Source organism: Poecilia reticulata, chromosome 5 (assembly GCF_904066995.2).
Source record: "Poecilia reticulata chromosome 5, P_reticulata-male-v2, whole genome shotgun sequence".
Lineage (NCBI taxonomy): Eukaryota > Metazoa > Chordata > Actinopteri > Cyprinodontiformes > Poeciliidae > Poecilia > Poecilia reticulata.
Window position 1 is genome coordinate 26,322,451 of NC_088834.1, and position 20,491 is coordinate 26,342,941.

The 20,491-nt window shown below is 41.4% G+C and overlaps 1 protein-coding gene across 1 annotated transcript; it reads left to right on the forward strand.

Annotated features, from left to right (window-relative positions):
* Positions 1-14,028: 14,028 nt before the first annotated feature.
* LOC103465070 (inositol hexakisphosphate kinase 2-like) lies at positions 14,029-19,649 on the forward strand. The gene is made up of 5 exons (XM_008409616.3): positions 14,029-15,622; positions 16,515-16,749; positions 16,832-17,016; positions 17,677-17,852; positions 18,308-19,649. Exons 1-5 carry the CDS (start codon positions 15,364-15,366, stop codon positions 18,935-18,937), a joined length of 1,485 nt encoding a protein of 494 aa, XP_008407838.2. The 5' UTR covers positions 14,029-15,363; the 3' UTR covers positions 18,938-19,649.
* The last annotated feature ends 842 nt before the right edge of the window (positions 19,650-20,491 follow it).

Genomic DNA, 20,491 nt, shown 5'->3' on the forward strand with positions numbered 1-20,491 from the left:
AACACGTGGCATAGGAATTTTACATTGGTGGTGACGTTTGGGCTCTATGTGGGCAGATGGGCAGCGTTTCTATTAGATTGAACAACTTTATGAAATGCTTTTATTAGACCCCTGTATCTCTCAAAAGTAAGTTGGTGTTTTATATTGCCTGTTTAGATCATATTTAATTAATTTACATGTATAAACTACGGCCTACACTCTTGTAAGTTTAAAGGTCTCTTTTAAAGGAAAATCACTGACGTGACTAATGCTACATTTACGTTGACTAATTAGAAAACAATTGCCAAAGAAGCCAATTTCCAAAAGCTGTAACTTCATGTTCCCCTTGTGCTGGGGGAACATGAAGTGAGTTTCCAGGAACTACGTTCATCATCGGTTTCAGTGACTGTAGCAAAATATTGGGATCCTCCTTCAACAGTTTCCCCACAAGCATATTCAGCTCTGACCTATGAGGCCGTTTTTGGTCCAATAGTTCTCTGAAGGCTACAGGAACGGGAGAGTTCACTAAAGAGCAACAGACCTTTAATTTCTCTGGTTGCAGTTATGACCTATGGGATAATAATAATGTTAAACTTTCGCAGAAGATGAATGTCTTTGGTAACTTGGCTCATTTGGCAAACCTTGTGAAGGTTTTATAAATTTGGATTTCTTAGAACTCATTGTCTTTCTCTCAAAATAGATGTGCACAGTTATTTCGGGTATCAGAACGTGAAAAGAGTTTAATTTTTGGAAATTTTCGGAGCATGACCAAAAACTGACTAGTTATTTGCCATCTCTGACACATGTATAAGTTTGTTCATGCAATAAGTACATTTAAAAAAAAACACGCCACACCATCATCCCTCTCCCACTTCCTGTTGTCTCCTTGATATTTTCCACCAGGAGTAACATCCAGTTGTTGACCAGGTGACCTGTGTGATGCAAAATTCAATGGGAATGCAGCTCCTGTCAGAACCTGTTTGTCACCGTTGGCCACATTTCATCTGAATGAAGGCGGCATGGCAGAACCACATCAGGCAAATTCAGCTCGGATGGTATTGAGTGTTATTATCTGGATCGGACTTTGCCGAGCAACATAATTGTCAGATCATCAGACAGATAGATCATGCAGCGCAGCTGTTCCTGCTGCGCTTGTGCGGATGTCCTCACTTTCTATTGTAACACTACGCCATAAAAGGTTTGTGCTGCAGAGAGAAAGTTGCACCATGCTGAAGTCTCAGCCCCAAGTATCAAATAATGATGTAGTCCTGGAGCCGACGGGACCTGTTTGACCTTCCTGAATGATTCAGGCGCTTACCCAGTGCCAGCAGAGCTATCGTTGCCCTTCTCGTCTGGGACTTACCAACCCGTCACCATCTCTCAGTCATGGAACGTGTGACAGATTCTAATCCTGAGATTGTACATCATAATCTTTTCACCGGCTTATTCTTTCTGCTTAGTCACTCATTTGAGAGGCGTAAAAAGTGAAGTGCAGTCCTTTAAAGGCCTTCGTCAGGTTGGTTTTGGGAAATCAGATGAAAAGCTAATCAGGCCGTGGTATTTGTCATTGACGGAGCTCCAAGGTGTGAGGAAATGACCTGCTCTGGTTGGCTGTTGAGTCATTTTACACCTGTGCCGACTACATTCCTCATAGCATACTTTCTCATAAAGAGTCCTTTTGTTTGGAGGATTACTGAGCATATACATAGCTCTGCTCTCATCATCACTGGACTCTTGGAGCAGATTTTGGCAGTGCCAGCTATTGTGGGCTGGCACCTCTTCGTCCCACTACTGTTGATACCCATTTTGACCCCCCACTAAGAGTGGCGGTCTCCCTTTTGATATTGAGTCAAAAGCTCAATAATGCATTTTTACTAGTTATGTGCTTTTTCAATTCACGCACATCATCTGAGTGCAAAGAAAACTGGTACTTTTTCATCATTATTCTGACAATCAGAGCTCTCTTACACTGAAATCGTTGTTTCCGACGGCTTCCTGAGTCTCTGTGCGTGCCTGACTGTCTGATTATCCGTACGGCTTTCACTCTTTGTATCAGATAGTTTTGTGTACGTGTGCACTACGCTTAAAGGAACACGCTGTGCTCTGACTGCAGGAGACAAAAGCCAAAGAAGGTTTCCTTTAAATTGGTCACTGACTCACTGAGAGGGCAGCTGAGGGGTTTAATACTGAGGGAAATGCAGTTTGGCAGCTCTGTCATGGCATATACACTAATGTACTGTATTAATGCAGACACTACAATGTTACTGAAATAGAAGGGAGAATATTTTTTTTGTTTCAGTCCAGATCTTTGAGACGTTTATATCCACCTGTTATTGGCCTGAGTGTCGTTTTAATTGTGATTTTAGGCTTTTAGTGGTGAGTTTGACACAGTAACTTCAACCAGTTTGGAAAGCAAGAAGTTGGTCAACATCTGTAAATATGTTTTGATGAATTTGTCAAATCTGCACAGGGTCAAAATTATACATACCTGCTCCAGTACACAGGCATGTGGGAAAATAAGGACACCCTATGCAGCACCGTTTATGTTTTAAGATATTTCACAGTAGTGGGAAATTCAGCTATGAATAAGCAGTAAAGCTGAAGAAAAGAAATTTTGAGTTCATCTGAAATATGTAATTTTAAAAAGAGGACATTTCTGATAAGAAAGAAATTAGGACACTCACTTTTACTCTAACTTAAAATGGGCGAAATGACACAGGAAGATCACATCAGATGAACAAAATGTATTTTTTTGATTTCTTAAACTCGGTTGGTTGCAATGAGTTTGTCTCATAGACCCCAAAACCTGAACATAGACAAAACTGAAAGTCCAACAACAAAGGATATGACAATTACTGTGTTATGAAGCTCATAATTATCCTGTTTATGTTTGGACGCTCTCTATTCAGCGAAGATTTTACAAGGAGAGCAACTGAGTTTTACTGCGGCAATACACATGATGCTGCGTTTTTGATTTTTAAATTTTAATCCTGAAAGTGAGAGAGAAAACTGAATCCCAGAAATGACACTAATCTCTTAAGACATGTGCACATATTAGACTTTGCCTTTTTATTAAGGAAAAGGCTCCTACCTGTTTCTGCTATTGACCCTCTATAGCTGGAAAACTAACTTTCCAATTTTAACTCTGACATTACATCATGTTGTGACTGAATGCTGCTGAAGGGAAAACATAAAAAAGCTTTGCACTATCGTTCTCTTTTTTGGTAAACACTCTCACTGTAATACAGTCTTCAGAAAGTAAAATAGATTTAACTTGTTTTTTGAAAAGTAAGATTTGAAGATTTGTTTCTTTAGTCATCTTTATAGTGAAAAGAGAAACAAAAACTGATAAACAACGTACATGAGTACAAAATTATTTATTACAAGTATGAACACATACATCCAAACAGATGATTTGACTAAGAGACGTTTTCTGCAAACTTTATGGTCCTAGTTTAGCTCCATATCCTTCCTTCTCTCTTTGAGCCTCAGGTGTTCTGCAGCCAGTCCATCCAGCAGTCTCTAAAACCTCTGCATGACCCTCCTGATCTATCAGCAAACATTCGTTATGCAGGTACACAGCTCTGTCTTTGGACGGATTAGGACCGGGGGACAGGAGGAGAATTAAAATGTTGTCCATTGGCAGTTTGGAGATTACATTGGGTTCAGCAGATCATACAGTATCCCAAAGTCTTTGTCTTTGTCTCAAATCATAGTTATTGTGTACCAAGCGTTGTCTGTAGTGTGTCAGATTAAGAAGAGATGAAATGCTTGTTCTGATGCATAAATGCTTTTACTGAAGGCTGGATGTTCACTTGGCAAATTCATGGGGAGGAAAAAAACCTGCTGCATTAGTGCAGCACAGGGTGCATACTCAAGGGGGGGAAGAGTCCTAGGGGACTTTCTCTGTAATCCCCCAACATGTGCACTCTTCCTCACGTGCTCACGACTACTGCACTGCAGTCGTCTATCTGGCGAAAAGAAGAAAAAAACAAATAGCGCTGGCAGTGCACCAGACACCGCTTTACAGCAGCTGACATTCCTACTCATGTTGATCCTAGACCTCCTATAGATCATTCACTAAATCAGCAGGAGTTTTGCTGCACAACATTGGGAAAGCATACAATCGGAGTATTATTTCAGATTATATCGATTAAAAAAAAAAAACGTCCTGTTTTTTTCTCTTTGGCAGTCATCCAGCATCTGTTATCCTCCTGCATGGAGAGTTTGTCTGACTTGCCAAAGCAGACAGAGTCTGAATATTTGTCATGTTTATGATGTACTGTAGTTCAAGCAGTTCTTTTCTATAGAAATATTCTGCTGACTAACTGGTTTTAAAGCTGACATGCACCGAGAATCAGACAGAAAGAGAGCTTTGCATCATGACCATTAAAGATGATCGACGTAAGCTGCCATATTGCATGTTAAAATGTCATATTGATGTCTTTTTGTTTTATTTCACTCACTCAACAGTAAATATGAACCGTTCATGTTGCAACTAGAAGGAATCATGAATGAATGAAATCTGTTCACATGAAACAAAATTAGCTGTTCAGTTCAGAAGACTATTACAGACAGATGACAAATAAGCAAAAAATGCACAACAGAACATTGGCTTATTCACTGCCTTTCCGCTTCTTCACAACGATTTTCAAATTTCTTGTAAATGCAAAAGGAGATTTAGATTGTTTCACCTCTAATTGAAATGTGTCTCTCAATTGTTGTTGTTCTGAATCTCCGGTTTTTGAAAAAATCTGTTCCTTTTGACTTGTATTTACTTTCTTTTCTTATTTTTACAAATCTGTGTTTGAATTCTTTTTGGTTAATTTTATTTTTTAATTGTAAATTTTTACACAATATTAAATACACTCCACCTCACCAGGTGATACAATACGTCTGTACATTACAGCTTTCCTCCACAGTTAGAAGTCTGCAGACGTGTTGGTCTCGAATCTGTCCGTTGATTTGCTTTCCAGTCCGTTCGTCTGTTTGTGATTTAAGGTTTTGAGTTCTGTGGAATAACAGCAGTAAACATCTGTATTCACCCATAAAATATGGACAAAAAGGAAGTCTTCAACATAAACAAAGTTTGCAAGATTGTTCATTTCTTAAAATGGTCTGTTTCTGCTGTATTTTGAAGTATTTGACTTGGACTACTAAACATGTAGGCCAGTGTACATATTTCAAGATCATCTACACCAATTCTGGTAAACAAAAGTTTTGCACACATTCAGCCCGGGAAGCTTCAGAGGAAAATAAGCTGGTAAATATAGAATCCAACAGAAGTGGAAGTACACAAAGTATTTGATGCTGATCATGTTCCTCTTCGCCATTTATTCATTTAGGCTTGTCTGTAGGTTGCTTCGAGATATTTCAAAACAATTTATATTTTTTCAGTTTACACAATTGTTCATCATGAAGCATTTTTCCCCCCAATTCCAGATCAGGGGGAAAATGTCTACAAGCTTTTACTTGAGGCCTATTTATCAGCTGCCAAAAAAACAAGCTCTGCTCCTTCAAGGCACGTTTAGTCACCAACAGATATAAACTGAGTTCAACAGAAATGTGGAATCAGCATTCAGTTTAACATTCACGCACGATAACAATAAACCCGTGGGGCAAGTTTTGTTGTTCTTGTCTACAGTTCTGCAAATTTCAGGTGGATTTTTAAATAGTCTTCAAAACAAAATAAGGAAGTTGTTGTGTGCTTAACCGTTCTTTGTTGCCGCAGTGACACGAGTGTTACTACACTCTCGGGATGTTTTGTGTCCAGTGGTCTGCAGAGTCACTGTGGAGTATCGTTCTCGGTCATTCGGACTTAGATAAGAAGTTACATTCTGGTACCAAACAGTGACTTGCAAAAACCTTCATATTGGTGGAGCTTTTCCGCATTTTGTGGAGAAATGTAGGCAAAACAAGTAAAGAGGCAGTATTACGTATTTTCCACGTATTTTGTAGCACAATCAAGTAACTATGTTATAATGCTGCATATATAAATATGACTTAAAATAAATTTGACTTTGTAATTTAAGGCCTTGAAATTGGGCCTCTGTCTCTTTAAGAAGCTCCTGCTCTTTCTGATACTCCGCCATCAGGAAGTCGTCCCAACATTGCTCCTCTGTTAACCCTTTAACAACATTTTTACCAGTTTTGCATTGCGCAGTCCCCCCAGATGTTTGCTAATTGCTGCTGGCTAGTCTGAAGGGAAGGCTGCTCTGTGAGGCAGAAGCCTGAAACAGCAGCTCTGAGGACGGCTTGCGTCTCGAAGGCAGTGCTAGGTCGCTCCAGGTGCTTGGTACAGATGGATGGTTACGTTATGATGTAAAGCTCAAAAAAAGTTGATTTTTCATGATGCTGCCCCTTTAAGGAAAATGCACCCTATTATCAGATGCACTACGTAATCACTAATAATTAAATATGACAAATCAGAAATCAATTTGCTATCAAAAACCATGAAAAGAAAGTTTGTTTCTTGTTTCTCTATGCCCTGTGCTACAGATCATATAACTTTCACTGCAGCCTGTGTTTAAAGCAGAAATAAACCACTCCGCACTCTGTTGGCTGTCACTTTAGTTGTGTGGTCTCAGAGTTTTTCCGTCTTTATTTATGTGCTTTCTTGTGGCTTTGCCTATAAAGAGTGGCCCCGTGAACTTGAGGAAAGTCAGAACTAGGTGTTCAATTAGCTGTAATTGTACTCCACATTGAGGCCTTGCCTTACTGTATTACCTTTTTTCTTTTTTTTTTTGCACGTGTGGGGCTATTTTCCAGTGATTAATATTCATCTGGGCATCGGTCACCAGGGTTAAGACGGGGCTTTCTGCACGCTGTGTTGGTTTACGGTATTGGGTGTCCTGGGTGAAACCATTTTTTTTTTTTTTTTGCCGCATTGATCATGTTACTTCTAATTTAATGATATAAAGTTACAAGCCACGGATTTACACAGTTCCCGGTCTGACTTGGAACAGGGGGCACATGTTTTCCAACCACCGACTTCCTTCGCTTCTTGTTGTTCTTTTGCCGTTATCTACTTTATTATTCTTTTTTTTTTCCTTCATATCTTTTCAAACTTAATTGTTTAAAGGAGAGAGTTGGTCTCCATCACGTCCTTATAAAGACATGAATACGGTTTGACATTGAGTTGTCCCCCTGCGTTGACCCAGGCCTTTTTGGGTCAGCGAAAGCAACATCTAATTCATGTTTGGCTGCACACTGCTGTTTTATTGTTTGCTTAAAGGCTTTGATGTGGAGTTCCACTAATGGGAAGCTGTTGTGTTTATGAGTCCCAAGCTTTTTAAAGTATGCAATAAAGTGTGTGACTGTGGGAGAGGGTGTGTGCGTGTGTGTGTTTATATTTGGTGGGAGAGACGTGCCAACCTGCTAAAGGACGCGCAGCTCCTCTCACGTGCCACTCTGCAGGATGACACACTCAGGACACATCAAGGATATTATTCTGACAAAAACAAGCTGTGTGCTCAAGTCCAAAATAGCTCTATAGTATTAGAACTGATATTTATGAAACTCTACAGTAAAACTGTCACTGGAAAAGCACACGCTAGGGCATCCTGGTGTTTTTTTTCCCCTTACATTCACATTTTTATGTATTCCTAGTTTCCCTTAAGAGAATATTCCAGTCTTGGACTAAAGTTGGAGTAAAAATGCCTTTATAAAGCCTGTACTTGTTCATTTACTTGTTCACCTGTTTAGGCAATGCAAAGAAAATGTAAACTGGAAGGAGGCACACTTTCTATTACTGGGTCACTGCAGAGTTCATGGAACATCATCGAGAACAACAATGTGATGTTTTCTTTTATTCTTCATTCTAGTGTTTACTTACTGTATGTCCCTTAATGTTTCAATCTGAAACTCACATACATTAATGCCTGGCCCTTGGTTTCTGTGTCACAAATGGTCTCTGCCAATTTTTGCATACTTTGTCCTCAGTGTTGGCTTTAAAAAGCAAACGCTGCCCCATCCACCACATGTAAAGCTAATAGATAGCAAGAAACCATTGAATGCTGTTGGCTTACAACTATGCTAAGAGCCCTATCTTTAGAAATACTAGAACGTGTGCTTAACGCCCATACAGTTAGAAATTGGTCCAGGCACCAGTCTGATATTTCTCCTTCACATGTGTCGACAAGTATCATTTGTTTACAGTGTGACACCAATTTCTCTGTCATGCTCTGGGGCTCAAAAGGAGACACTTTTTGACCAATGAGAGCCTTCCTTTATTCACACTGACCAGCCAATCAAAGGGCAGTGATTTAAAACAACTTACATGTTCATTTTGTTAGCTTGTTGTTTTATGAAATAAGGAAAACACATTTTATTTGTGTTTGTTTTTACCTCATAACCAGTTATTTGTTGTTCTGTTCTTGTGTCAAATTGTTGATTAATATAATGCTTTCCTTTAGGAGTCAGAATTGTATCTTTCACCCTGACATTGAAGTGATTTTAGGGATTAAGAAGAGACCGTCCTATTCCAACTGTGCTGAAGTTCCAGGAAACCAAAAAGTATGGGATAGTGAGTCCCTTCTGACCTCGTCCAGCTGCAGCTTAGAGGCCCAGCCAAGATAAACATAAAATCCGTCCGGTCAAGACATGTATGAGTGTTGGAAACATAAAAACAACCCAGCGAAGCAGGGCTCAGTGTCTCGTAGCAAAGCTAACATTGCTGGACTTTTTGGTTTGTTAGCTTTTATTTTTCATATTCAACATTGTGGTTTCAAGCTTTTCCCAAAAGTAATTCTGTGCCAAACCAAAGCTGATAAACTGCAGCTTGTTTCTGGTCTGCAGCCAACATGGGCTCTGATTAATGATGCTGTGCTCTTTTCTGAGTGTGTGTGTGTGACTGCAAAAAAAAAAAAAAGTGGCAACGGATAAATCCTGGACACATGACATCTCCATCCCCATTTCCTCCACAGTTGTAGGGCTTTACAGCTTTAAAAGCAAATCTTTAGCTGTAAAGACTTTACGGTCCACAACTCGCCGTCCAATCATCAGTTCTGGCTGCTGTTGCATACTGGGAGAAAAACAGAGAGGCGATATAAAGCACATGTCTTCCATTGACACTCCTCTTTGAACATATCCACATCTTATATAAATGTTCTTTAAACCAACAGGAGCCATTTTGGGGCCCAAGGAAAGTCATGAAGCTGTAAACGTTGCCTTCATTAGCAAGAACGAAAATATATAAAATGTTATTGTTGTCCCTAATATTTAGATCTGCTTCTACAGAACTAAATATTAGGTCTGTATATGCATGATCTCACGGACATAACGAAATTAAACATAGCAATATCAATCCCCATTTGCAATATTACACATGTTCCTCTAATTTCAGCTGTAGTTAAGGCTGCATTCACACCAGCCCAGTTTGGTCTGCTGTAATCAAAATCCAGTTTGTTTGACTGGAAAGTCCGGTTTGCATGGGGAGGTGTGAATGCGTCATCAAACTCTGCTGTCCAAAACAGTAAACTCTGGTCCATTTAAAAGCTTAAATCTCTCTTCGGTTAACTCTGGTGCAGTTCGAACACATACGTGGATGCCAAGCGGACCTGAGCAGGACATTGTGCAGGGCATTGTGGGTAGACGCAACCCAAACAAGCATGCGTGTCAAGCGCCAGTGAGAGAAATGTCTTGTGGTTTTTTCGCCAAATATAAATCCTACAATTGCTAAAAATGTGATGCTACTCCATTATTGTTTACATTTTCTAAAGAAGAAAGTTGCGCTCAGTGTCTTTTTCAGAAGTTTTTGTGTTGTCTCCATTAGTGGTTCTTGGTGCAGCGCCTTCATAGGTGAGGGGTGGCGCTGCACACCATGCAGAGTGAAAATGTAACAAATGTTGCTGTTTTGTCTACGGAACTATTAAGAGTGAAAAACAGCTTAGGTAAAAACACACTTTGGCCTTGTGTTAATGGTAAAAAAAAACAAAGAAACTTCCTGTTACCTTACAATAAATTTGACTGTGTTACTCTGTCACATACAAAAGATATATTTTTTGTACTTCAATCTCAGTGAAGATACTTGTACTCATTTCAGTCTGCTCATCTTCCCTCTATTTTTTAATCTTTTATACTTTGCTTTTATTGCTTCATTATCAGGCACAAAATATTTTTTTCTTCATTTATCAATACAAAAGGCAAGTGAATAGAAACCCCCACATTGTAACACTAAAATGTCTTTGCATATGCGACAAAGACATGTTGCCGACACATGACCACCAGATACCGCCATAGTACCTCGGTGTCTGCACCCCGTTGCCAGAGGATTGTTTCCTTCCCCGTGTAATCCCTATGTTTATTTGTCTGGTACATTTGGCATGTTGCTGGCTTTCCTTATAAATAGCCTCTCCTCGGCCTGAATTGTCAACAGCAGGTGGTATTTTTAGTGAAGGGAGGATTAGGTGTTTAGTGACCCGTGGGGATTTGGTTAGCAGGTTTATCTGGCTTGATGTGACTTGAGATGATCGGTCTGGAAATGACCCCGCAAGCATCCACGTAGGTAAGATCAGCCTTTTTCCACTGCAGGCATGCCAGGGACGGGGACAGCGACGGTACGTCGTGCTGCTCCGTGTCCCAGTGGGTTCGTGAAGCGCAGTGTTTCTCCTCTATTGGCATGTGATTTCTATGTGTGGACTCCTCTGGGTTCTGGGTTCTGTGCATGCAGATACTTATTTCCTGTTGGCCTTCATGTAAATCCTCACAGGTAAAATTCAATCTCATGTCACCTCATTTGGCTTCGTTCCTTCTTTCAGATCCCAGTTTAAAGATACATCCAGGACTTGGCTCATATTTATTGGTGTAGCATTTGGGACACGCACTTCATACATGAGAGGTTAAAGTTAGTTTGTAGGACAAACCATTATAGCAGTAGGGCTTATCATACTTTAGATTAATTTGCGCTTCATACTCTCTGCCAGTCTCTCCATGTCTTTCACCTGTTTTACTTCTGTAATCACTCACCACTTCTATATTAGCTTTCTGCACGTCTAAAGTCACTGACCTCACAAGGACAAAAAGCTGACTTCACCCGTCCTTCCTCCCCACTGGCCTGTTGTTCTACTCTCTGATCAGCCCTGTGGTTCAGACAGAGGTCATTTGTTTTTGCTGATTAATTGCTATTGATAGGATGTTGCAGAAATAGAAATTGGTAGAGATGCTTGCAGATTGTTGAGCAGCTTTGGCTGTGTCTACCTGGGAAGCTCGGTGCAACATTGTCCACAACAACGTGAGATACATTTTTCTATTTAGATGCAAGTATTCCAGGTGTTAAAATGGCTGAGAGTGTGTACATCTGTGGGAAGGCTCAAAAACTGCTGTTTGCAAATATTCTCCATTGACTTGCAGCTGTAATTGCAGTTCACGGTCGTTGCACATTAGTGAATGTTCTAGTTAATGTTTCCTTTGACGGTAAATTTGCACAAACTGAAATTAGGAGAACAAATTTGCTTAATTAATATTACTCATTGAAACGTAATTACACTTTTTGCACATTTTAACAAAACCATGGGAATATTTACAACCATCATTAACTTGCTCACAGTTATCAGCCTCACCTGTACGCGCCTCCACAACTGCTTTATTTGTAGTGTTAGAATAACATATCGGTTTTGTTCTTTAAATCACACTATAAATAAATATGAATAACGTCAGATGAACGTGTTTTTTTTAACTTGACTAAGTCCTAAGTTGTGATCTTCATGTGACTGCTTTGAAGTCCTCTTACACCCACAGGAATTATAAACTAAATGACCTCAGTGAGTTATTTTGCCAACAGTTGAACAGGAGCGATGCATAAAGTTGTCCCAGAGTCGTTGAGATGATCGGTCCCAAGCGTTCATAGATTTTCAGATGATTTTTGCTGTATGGAGGCCAAAGCAGTTGCTCCAGCCTTGATTATTATTCACCTTCTCAGGGACAAACTCGCATCAGAACGTTGTTTTTCTCCCTTCATGTTCTGTTGTAAGTGATTTGCTTGCTGATTAAAGCTTCAACATCGGTTTCTCTTAACCTGTCCATGGGTAAGGTGATGTCAAGACACTTTTCTCTTTGACCTCAAATAAGTCGTAACTGTCTTCTGCTGCGGTTGCCTGAACCTCCAGCATGATTCGTTTTCAAAACCGCACTCCGTGTGCGTTCATTGTGGGACAGATTCAAATCTGGCCTGTTGGTTCTGATGTTATCGAGAAATGTTGTCTAGGTGCTCGGATGTTTTGTGGTGTGCTGACTGCATTCCAGCCTCCTGCCACCTGCATGTCTGCGGTGTTTTCTTATGCGGCTGCCACATACTTACAAAAGCTCAGCTGCTTCAGGAAGTGTCCCGTTCCTTACAAGGTCACGGAAATGATTTTCCTGACAATGTTCTCAAAGTAGACACTTTAATTAACAGAAATAACTTGCACTACATTGGGTTTTTGCAACACTTATAAAAGTACCCTGTTCAATAAAGCTGGAAAAATACTTTTTTTTTTTTTTATGTTGTAAATTGCAACAAAGCTAACCTAACTTATTCTCTACTGCAGATACTCAACTTAACTGGTTTGGTTGAACTAATTTTAATAGTTCAAATTTAATAATGAGTTCACTAATTCGTCTTTGAAGGATATAACGCGTGTTTTGACTCAGCACTTGGACGTTTGTACGCAGATCTGACACAAAGTACTTGTTCCCATGGCAAGATTTATGTTCACTTAAGTTTCTTTCCCTGTTGAACTGAATTCCAGACAGGCTGGTTATTCTCACTGACGCGCCTATTAAAAATAGTTAGCTTCCTCACAGGCTTTAAAGGAATTTGGAAAAACCTGTGTCAAACAAAACATGCTGTGTATAGAAATTATTATTATTATGAAGTTTATTTGATAGGGACATACACACATCGACATAGACAATCTGAATAAAACAGCATTCCCATGTATGCATCATGGTGCAATAGCAACAGCTAATTCGCTGCACTTGTCCCTATATGGGCTTTTGAAACGTAACTCTAAAAATTGAAGTCATAATCATTTAAAATAGTACAACATAATGTATATACAAACAGAGAAATGTTTCTGGAAATCTCATAAATCAACCATTAGCATATACACACGTAGACCAACCTGTTTGTGACGCCACGCCAGCGAATCACTAATTTCTGATGCTAAAGTCATTCAGAAGTATTTTGAATGACATGCTTGTATCTGTTTATATTATGTTTCTTTAAGATATTTTTAGAAAAAAGACCCATAAAACTCTCTAATATGAGTTTTTGAAAACAGAATAAATAGTCAGTGTAGTCCAGACTGCTGCAGGAAATCTCTCTTGCCAACAGCCGTCATGATCTTCAATAACTCTCTGAATAATCTAAATTAATGAGTTATACCAACATTTAATTTCCCTTTGGGATTAATAGAGTACTTTAGAATTTGAGTTTGAGCTATATATTTAAAAAAAAAATTGAACCACCCAGCACTTTATTTGTTAATGTAGATTATTATTATGTATTTTATTTTGCTTTGAGCGTTAGTGAAACGAGCTTACTTGAATAGAGAGAGACAATAACCGACCGGCTTGATCTGGCGTTATTTTTTGCCTGCTGAGATAATCTGTGCCAATAAGTGCTAGGAGGGTTGAAGATGAGGATTATAAGTTTCCCCTCCGGTCAGGACATGAGCCCTAAGCCACCTCGTGTGTCACCACTGCTCACCACATCTCCAGCTCCAGCTTTGGAGGAAGGTTTTAAAACGGCCACAAGGAGTGAGAGTAGCACACCTTTAGAAAAGCATAAAAAGCAAACTTCAGGTTCAAATTTACAACATTTTAATTTCCTCTCGTTACTATGAGAGATTAACAGATAAGAGATTTGTGCATTGGCCTGCAATACATTGAGAAGCGTGTACATGAGGATGATTGACAGCGATGGGGCCTTCCTCCTGGCTCAGATTGGTTGTTTTTGACCAGGAGCGGTGCATTTTTGCCGATCGCTCAGAGAGGAAGTGGAGCAGTTAGATTTTTTCACAGATTATCTAACTCATACCTTGCTGTCACAATAGTGACAACTTTAACAAATATATTAAAAAAACAGAATTTTTATAGCAAACTGTAGCAATAACTGTACTGTAGCTTTAATACTGCCCAAACTGTACCAATGACCCTCATATATATCAAAACCTGCCACTCGATCTCAAGAAGGTATATATTTTTAGTGCCATTCGGAGTAACCATGGTGACAGAATCAGTCAAAAACCACATGCATGGATTTTCTGAATCCACTATTTTTGATGATTTGCTGTCACCACAGTTTCAGTTACAAGTATTATTCAGCATTCAGTTTTCAGACATGTAGACGGTATGTTGATACCTTTTAGGGTCTTTCCACTAATGGCCTCTAAGTTTGCCCCAAAGTTTGATGAAAAAATTAGATTTTAGAGTCTAACCGACATCAATTACCCATCAGCTACTGTGGGGAAGCCAGTGGGTTTTTTTTGTTTGTTTGTTTGTTTTCACTGATAAAGGGTTTTTTTTCAACGTCAACAGTGAGTTTTTATGTTTTTAAAATATGCGAGGACCCGATTTTAATATTAAAAATACAATCTGTTCTGGACGATCTTTTTGCTGTACTGGGCATGCTCCTCGTTTTGGTCTTCTTGTACCCGTCCTTCTGGGTAAGCAATGTTGCCTGTCCTGTCAGACTTTAAAAACCCTGCCGTCACAAAAACACGGAAACAGCTGAGTCCAGCCTCGGCTTCCCTTCTGGATTTTATTTCTCTCTCCCTTCCCCCAGACTTCTCTGCCGCTGCCTTTGTTTGCTTTGCCTCTTCGCCTCGCAGGGTTACCACCCAACGACCTGCTTTGGAGGCTCCTGATTGGTGGACTCCTGGTGTCGGGGCGGGCCGAGCGTCAGGCTTGTGCGGGTGTTTACCAGTGGTGAAGAGGCTCTCGGCTGTCAGAAAGCGTTTAGTCCGCAGCGGAGCAGGATACCTCCCTGCTGGTCCCGTCTGCTGGGGCAGCAGCAAAGATCCGCGGCACGACACTCTGAAAAGCGCTCCTCTCGTTCTTCTCTGCCTCAAGGGCTGCCTGGGAGAGAGCTGAGAGGAATAAAAATCGGCCGATTTCTCTGCCCCGTTTCCTCTTTTCTTTGTTGTGAACCAGCGGCGTCCCCCGAGAGCCGAGCGGATCATCACAACATCAACCTCTGAGGACACCGTGGCAATATTTCGCAACAATCCGCAACCTCAATGCGACACACAAGGACTTCTGATCAGGAGATCTTCAGCCCGTGAGCGTCCCTGAAAGACAGAGTACCCCCCTTTCCTCCCCCACAAAAAAACGCCCCCTCCACATTCGTGCATGCGTGTGTGAGGAGGCTAATGCCCACCGTAGGGTGGCCAGTGCCAGAGGAGGATGAGTCCGGCTGTGGAGGCTCAGGCCCAGGAGGGCACGGATCCAGAGCAGAAGCAGAAGCAGCAGCAGCAGCAGCAGAACCAGCCGTGCTACATAGAGAAGGGAGTGATGCTTGAGCCCTTTGTGCACCAGGTGGGGGGGCATTGCTGCGTCCTGCGCTTCGGGGAGCAGACCATCTGCAAGCCCCTCATTCCCCGGGAGCATCGGTTCTATAAGACTCTTCCCCCTGCAATGAGGAAGTTCACCCCACAGTACAGAGGTAGTGAGCATTTTTCTAACCTACACTGTCGATTAAACGCAACACTCCTTTCATTTATTTTGGTTTATCTGCTTGACTTTGGATTTTTTAAAATTGTTATTATTATTTAATTTAAACGTCTTCTGAGCTGGTGCAGGTCCTGCATGAGAGACGGATCAGTAGATTGTTGTGAGGCACTTCCTACAACTACAGAAACGTTGTTTTTTAAAAGGCTGCCAAAAATTACTAAGTTTCTCCACAAGAGGGTGCCATAGCTGGCAGCCGGCTGGACACCACTATTCCCCGTCTGTTTATTACTGTTTGTAATAAATTAGGCAAGTCAGGGTGAATAGGTGGGAGCCGTTGTTTGTTGGCAATACAAGAATCCATGAAGCTGCTGGGCGAAAGGCACCGCAAAAGATAATGTTGTAGCTGTTTATGATATAAGCAAAGTTGGGATGTTGTGAAAATACACAAATGTCCCGAGGTTACTGTTCTAGAGATGAGGAACATTTGAGAACTCTGTGAAAATTAGCTCTATTTTTTTTAAATCTATTTTTACAGGCTCGTCTCAGTATGCGTTTCTGTGTCCTCTGAGTTAATTTTAGGCTCGCAGATGACGAAAACAGCAGACTTTGAGTCATTTATAGCGGCTTCACTCAGTAACGGCCTCCACACTGAGAAGTGTTTCCGTCAGTGACGCCTGGAGCTCTCACAGATGCGTTTAGCATTCGGGAAAGTATCAGACTGTTAAGTTTCCAACAGGTTAATCACCGAAAGACCGGACAAGAAAGTGGTCCCAAACATATATTTCTTTCTATTTTATTTATTGTTGAATGTATGTCTTGTTGAAGCAGATCTAAAATGTTTATGTTCTCCCTTTTTTTTTTTTTATTTGCTCCCCCCATCTCAGGTGTTGTGTCAGTCAGCTTTGATGAGGATGAAGAAGGGAATCTATGCCTCATCGCCTACCCCCTGCACAGCGACCTGCCGGCTGACGTCGAGAACAAAGACCCCTCCGCCGATTGTGATCCCAAGAGGAAGATGCTCCACCGCGGCCAAATGGTCGCGTCCGCACAGATTTTGGAAAGCGAAATCTACAGCAAGGACGGCAGAGGCCACCACTTTCGAAAAGGCCAGGACAGGAGGTGAGGCTGGAGCCGACGCCTGCCAAAGTTACCGTGAAACGTCTCCATGTCCGATTAACTTAAAAGTCTATGTTTCGCTCAGGTGGCACTCGCTGCAGGACTACCTGGAGATGGAGCAGCCGCAGCAGGCAGACGTGCTCCACTACAGCCTGGAGCACAGTCACAGTAACGCTGCCCCGCAGCTCGAACACAACCCCTTGATCCTCAAGTGTCAGCAGCAGCATCTGCAACGCATGAAGGAGAACGCCAAGCACCACAACCAGTACAGTATCCTTCAATGCCGCCAGGTTTCCCAGCCTCTAGATTGGATCTGAATGTGCACAGATGGGTACTGGGTGGTGCTGTCCTTTTCTCCTTCGGAGAAGAAAAAAAAGCACCCTTCTGAGATCTTTTTTATTATTATTACAGCGTACAGTGTGTATTTGTAAATTAACAGCCTGAAGGTTAGTTGTGAGTCTACCTTTGACTTTTTTTTTTGTTGTTTTAATGAAGGATACTATCAAAGACAAAGCTGTTTATTATTTTCTTGTGTGAGTGTATGGAAATTGGCAGCCAGACTTAGCAAGTCGTGCAGGAGGCGCCGTCAAAAATCCACCGCCGGTTCCAAGATGCCCTCAGTTTCTCCTTGAGCACCCCACCCACGAAAACGTCTGTGCGCACCACTGCGTTTACCCGTAGCCTCGGCTTGTACCTGAACCCTGCTATTCAGTACTCTGCTATTAGTTTCCTAGCAGAACGGATGTGTTACACAATCACTATCATCGGTTACTTGATAACATCATGATCTGATGTTCTGGTTATAATGTTGCGATGAATCGGAAACCTTTGGTCTTTTTTATTATCAAGCCGTATAGCGAGGGTGCAAGTTTCTTTTTATTCAGGCATTACGTTCTCTACAGCTACATCTTCCTTAACCCGATGTCTCAGAGTTCATCCTGCTGGAGAACCTGACCTGGCGGTACACGATACCGTGCGTGTTGGACCTGAAGATGGGAACGCGGCAGCACGGAGACGACACCCCTGAGGAGAAGAAGGCAATACGCATCCGCAGATGCCAGCAGAGCACATCGGCCGCCTTAGGGGTCCGCCTCAGTGGCATGCAGGTGTGAAGAGTCATACTTGTTCTTGTTTTTTGTTTTTGCTGTTAAAACATGACATCACTACTTCATTTATTCTTTTTTATTTTATTTTTTGCCTGCCACCAGGGCCAAAGGACTTACAGGGGGAGGACTCACTTAGCATGTGGTGTTTTTATCAAAAATATTTTTATTTATATTATTTAAGCTACACTCAAATATTTGAAAATTATCATATTTCTTAGACCAGCAAAAAAAAAAAAAGTTTTAAACCAATTTGGACCCTTCAAATGTTCTGTAATTTAATCGATCAAAAGATATTATTTTCTGGGAGTAAGGCACCAAAAACTTGCTCTAGCCCAGGGGTTCTTATTCTTCTAAGTCTGGCCCTGCCTGCAAATAACATCTATTTGCAAGGCATATTCACAGAAAAAAAAAAAGTTAAAATTTTTTTTTTTTTTTTTATCTTTCACTATCTGCAGGTGTACCACTCTGACTCTGGCCAGTTCATGTTCATGAGCAAGTTCCACGGCCACAAGCTGACCGTGGCAGAATTCAAAGAGGCTCTGTTCAAGTTCTTCCACAGCGGCCGGCGTCTGAGGCGGGAATTGCTCTCGCCGGTGCTGAGCCGACTCAGGGAGATGCAGGCCGCCCTGGAGTCCTGCGAGTCGTACCGCTTCTATTCCAGCTCCCTGCTCATCATCTACGACGGGCTGCAGCGCAGGACACACTTCTCCAGCACCAAAGACGGGCTCTCTGAAGGCGAGGAGGAGGACGACAGGGAGGAGGAGGACGAGGAAGAGGTACAAGCTGAGCCTAAAATGGACGAGGACGAGGACGAGGAGGAGAGCGAAACAGAGGGCGCGTCCGGCTTTCCTCACAGCCCGGCGCCGTCTAGCGACGGCAGCGGCGGGAGCTCCAGCATCAGCCAGTCCAGCTCGGACCTCTGCAGCCCTGCGGTGGATGTGAGAATGATTGACTTTGCTCACACCACCTGCAGACATTACCGCGAGGACAGCGTGGTTCACGAGGGCAAGGACAGCGGCTACATTTTCGGCATTCAGAACCTGATCACCATCATCTCTGAGCTGGAGAATCACAGCACAGACTGAGCAGTGAGACGAAAAACACATTCAGGCTCCAAGCCGCGGACTCAGAGCCTCGGTCCCAGGAGAGGACTGCTGTAGCCGTTCCTTTACCTCCTCCTGTTTTCACCTTTGGTGCTTCTTTTTTCTTTTTTTTTTTTGGTGTTACCATTGGGACTGATAGTCAACCAAGAGTAACAGCAAAGAACCGTCTTTGTGAACGTCCCATTTTAACCACAGTAACCAATAAAAAGAAGGGGGACGGCCATGGATACAAAGCCATTGAAACGTCCAAGATCAGCAGGTGTTCTCGTGTCAGATTTCCAAAGAAAGTGTCATTTTGCACACACACACGTGGACATGCTCTAAAAAGGGAGTGTGTGTTCGAACCGAAACAGGGAGAAGCAGAGGACGGAAAGTGTGAGGAGAGAAGCAGCTTTGGTTCTTCTTCTACATGTTCATCCTGCCGTCGTCGTCTCCTAAAGCGAAACAAATCTCAGAGTTCATAGAGAGATATTTATTTATTTCAGTCATTTTGTAAAGTAAACTAAAAATGTCAACAAGAAAAAAAAAGAATATGTATGGAGGCTAGTACATTCCGTATTATTAATGTTAAAATAATGATATTGATTAATATTGTTATTTGACATGGTTGGATACCTCTCCCTTGTTTGTTTGTTTGTTTTTTCCCGTGTTGTCCACGATTTGTTGGAGGCGAATTAAAACCGTTGTGGTAGCAGCATGTCTTCTGTTGTTTGTTAAGCATGTAAGGGAACAAATGATTCAGTAGATTTGAATGCAGCAATCAAATTTTATGCAAACCTTCTCCTAGTGTGAGGTTGTAGAAACCAGAGTGAGTTAATGATGTCAGATTCATTCGTGCCTCACATGCTAAGAGATTCACGAAGGTTCAAACACACTCGTCATCTATGAATATCACTTTCACTTTGGGCTTTTTGTTGATCTGATCTTTAAACAGGTTGGTGTGATTATGCGACAAAATAATATGATATTATGTTACGTCCTCATCAAAGAAATACCTCGAGCGATGCTCTGAATCTTTCATGTTCCTCCAGACTAGCAGCAGCATTTAGCAAACATCTGGTGGAACTGCATCTGCTGAGCTTATCATCAGAACTGCTTCTCAGTCCAACGCTCCTAACGGCGGCAGCACTTTATTTGAAGGGGTGTGCATAAGACTGACACTTCATATTTATTTTATAAATATGACATAACACCTGTCATGAACATGGAGTCTTTATGAATGTTTCCAACTGTTGCCAGGAAGTGTCATTTGGTAAATAACGACACTTTTAGTGCAAAGTTTTTACCAGTGTTTACCAAATAATACAAAGTTGGCACTTTAAATGCGACTTTTAAAGCAACATTGCGTTAAAAGTGTCATTATTTACCGAATTACACTTCACAGTAACAGTCATAAACATTCATAAAGACTCCTTCATGTTCATAACAGATGTTATGTCATGTTTATGACAGTGTCACGACAGTCTAATGCACACTCCTTCAAATTAAGTGTTACCAGATCGGCTGGAAATGGCATAATGAGAAGCATTGTTGTGG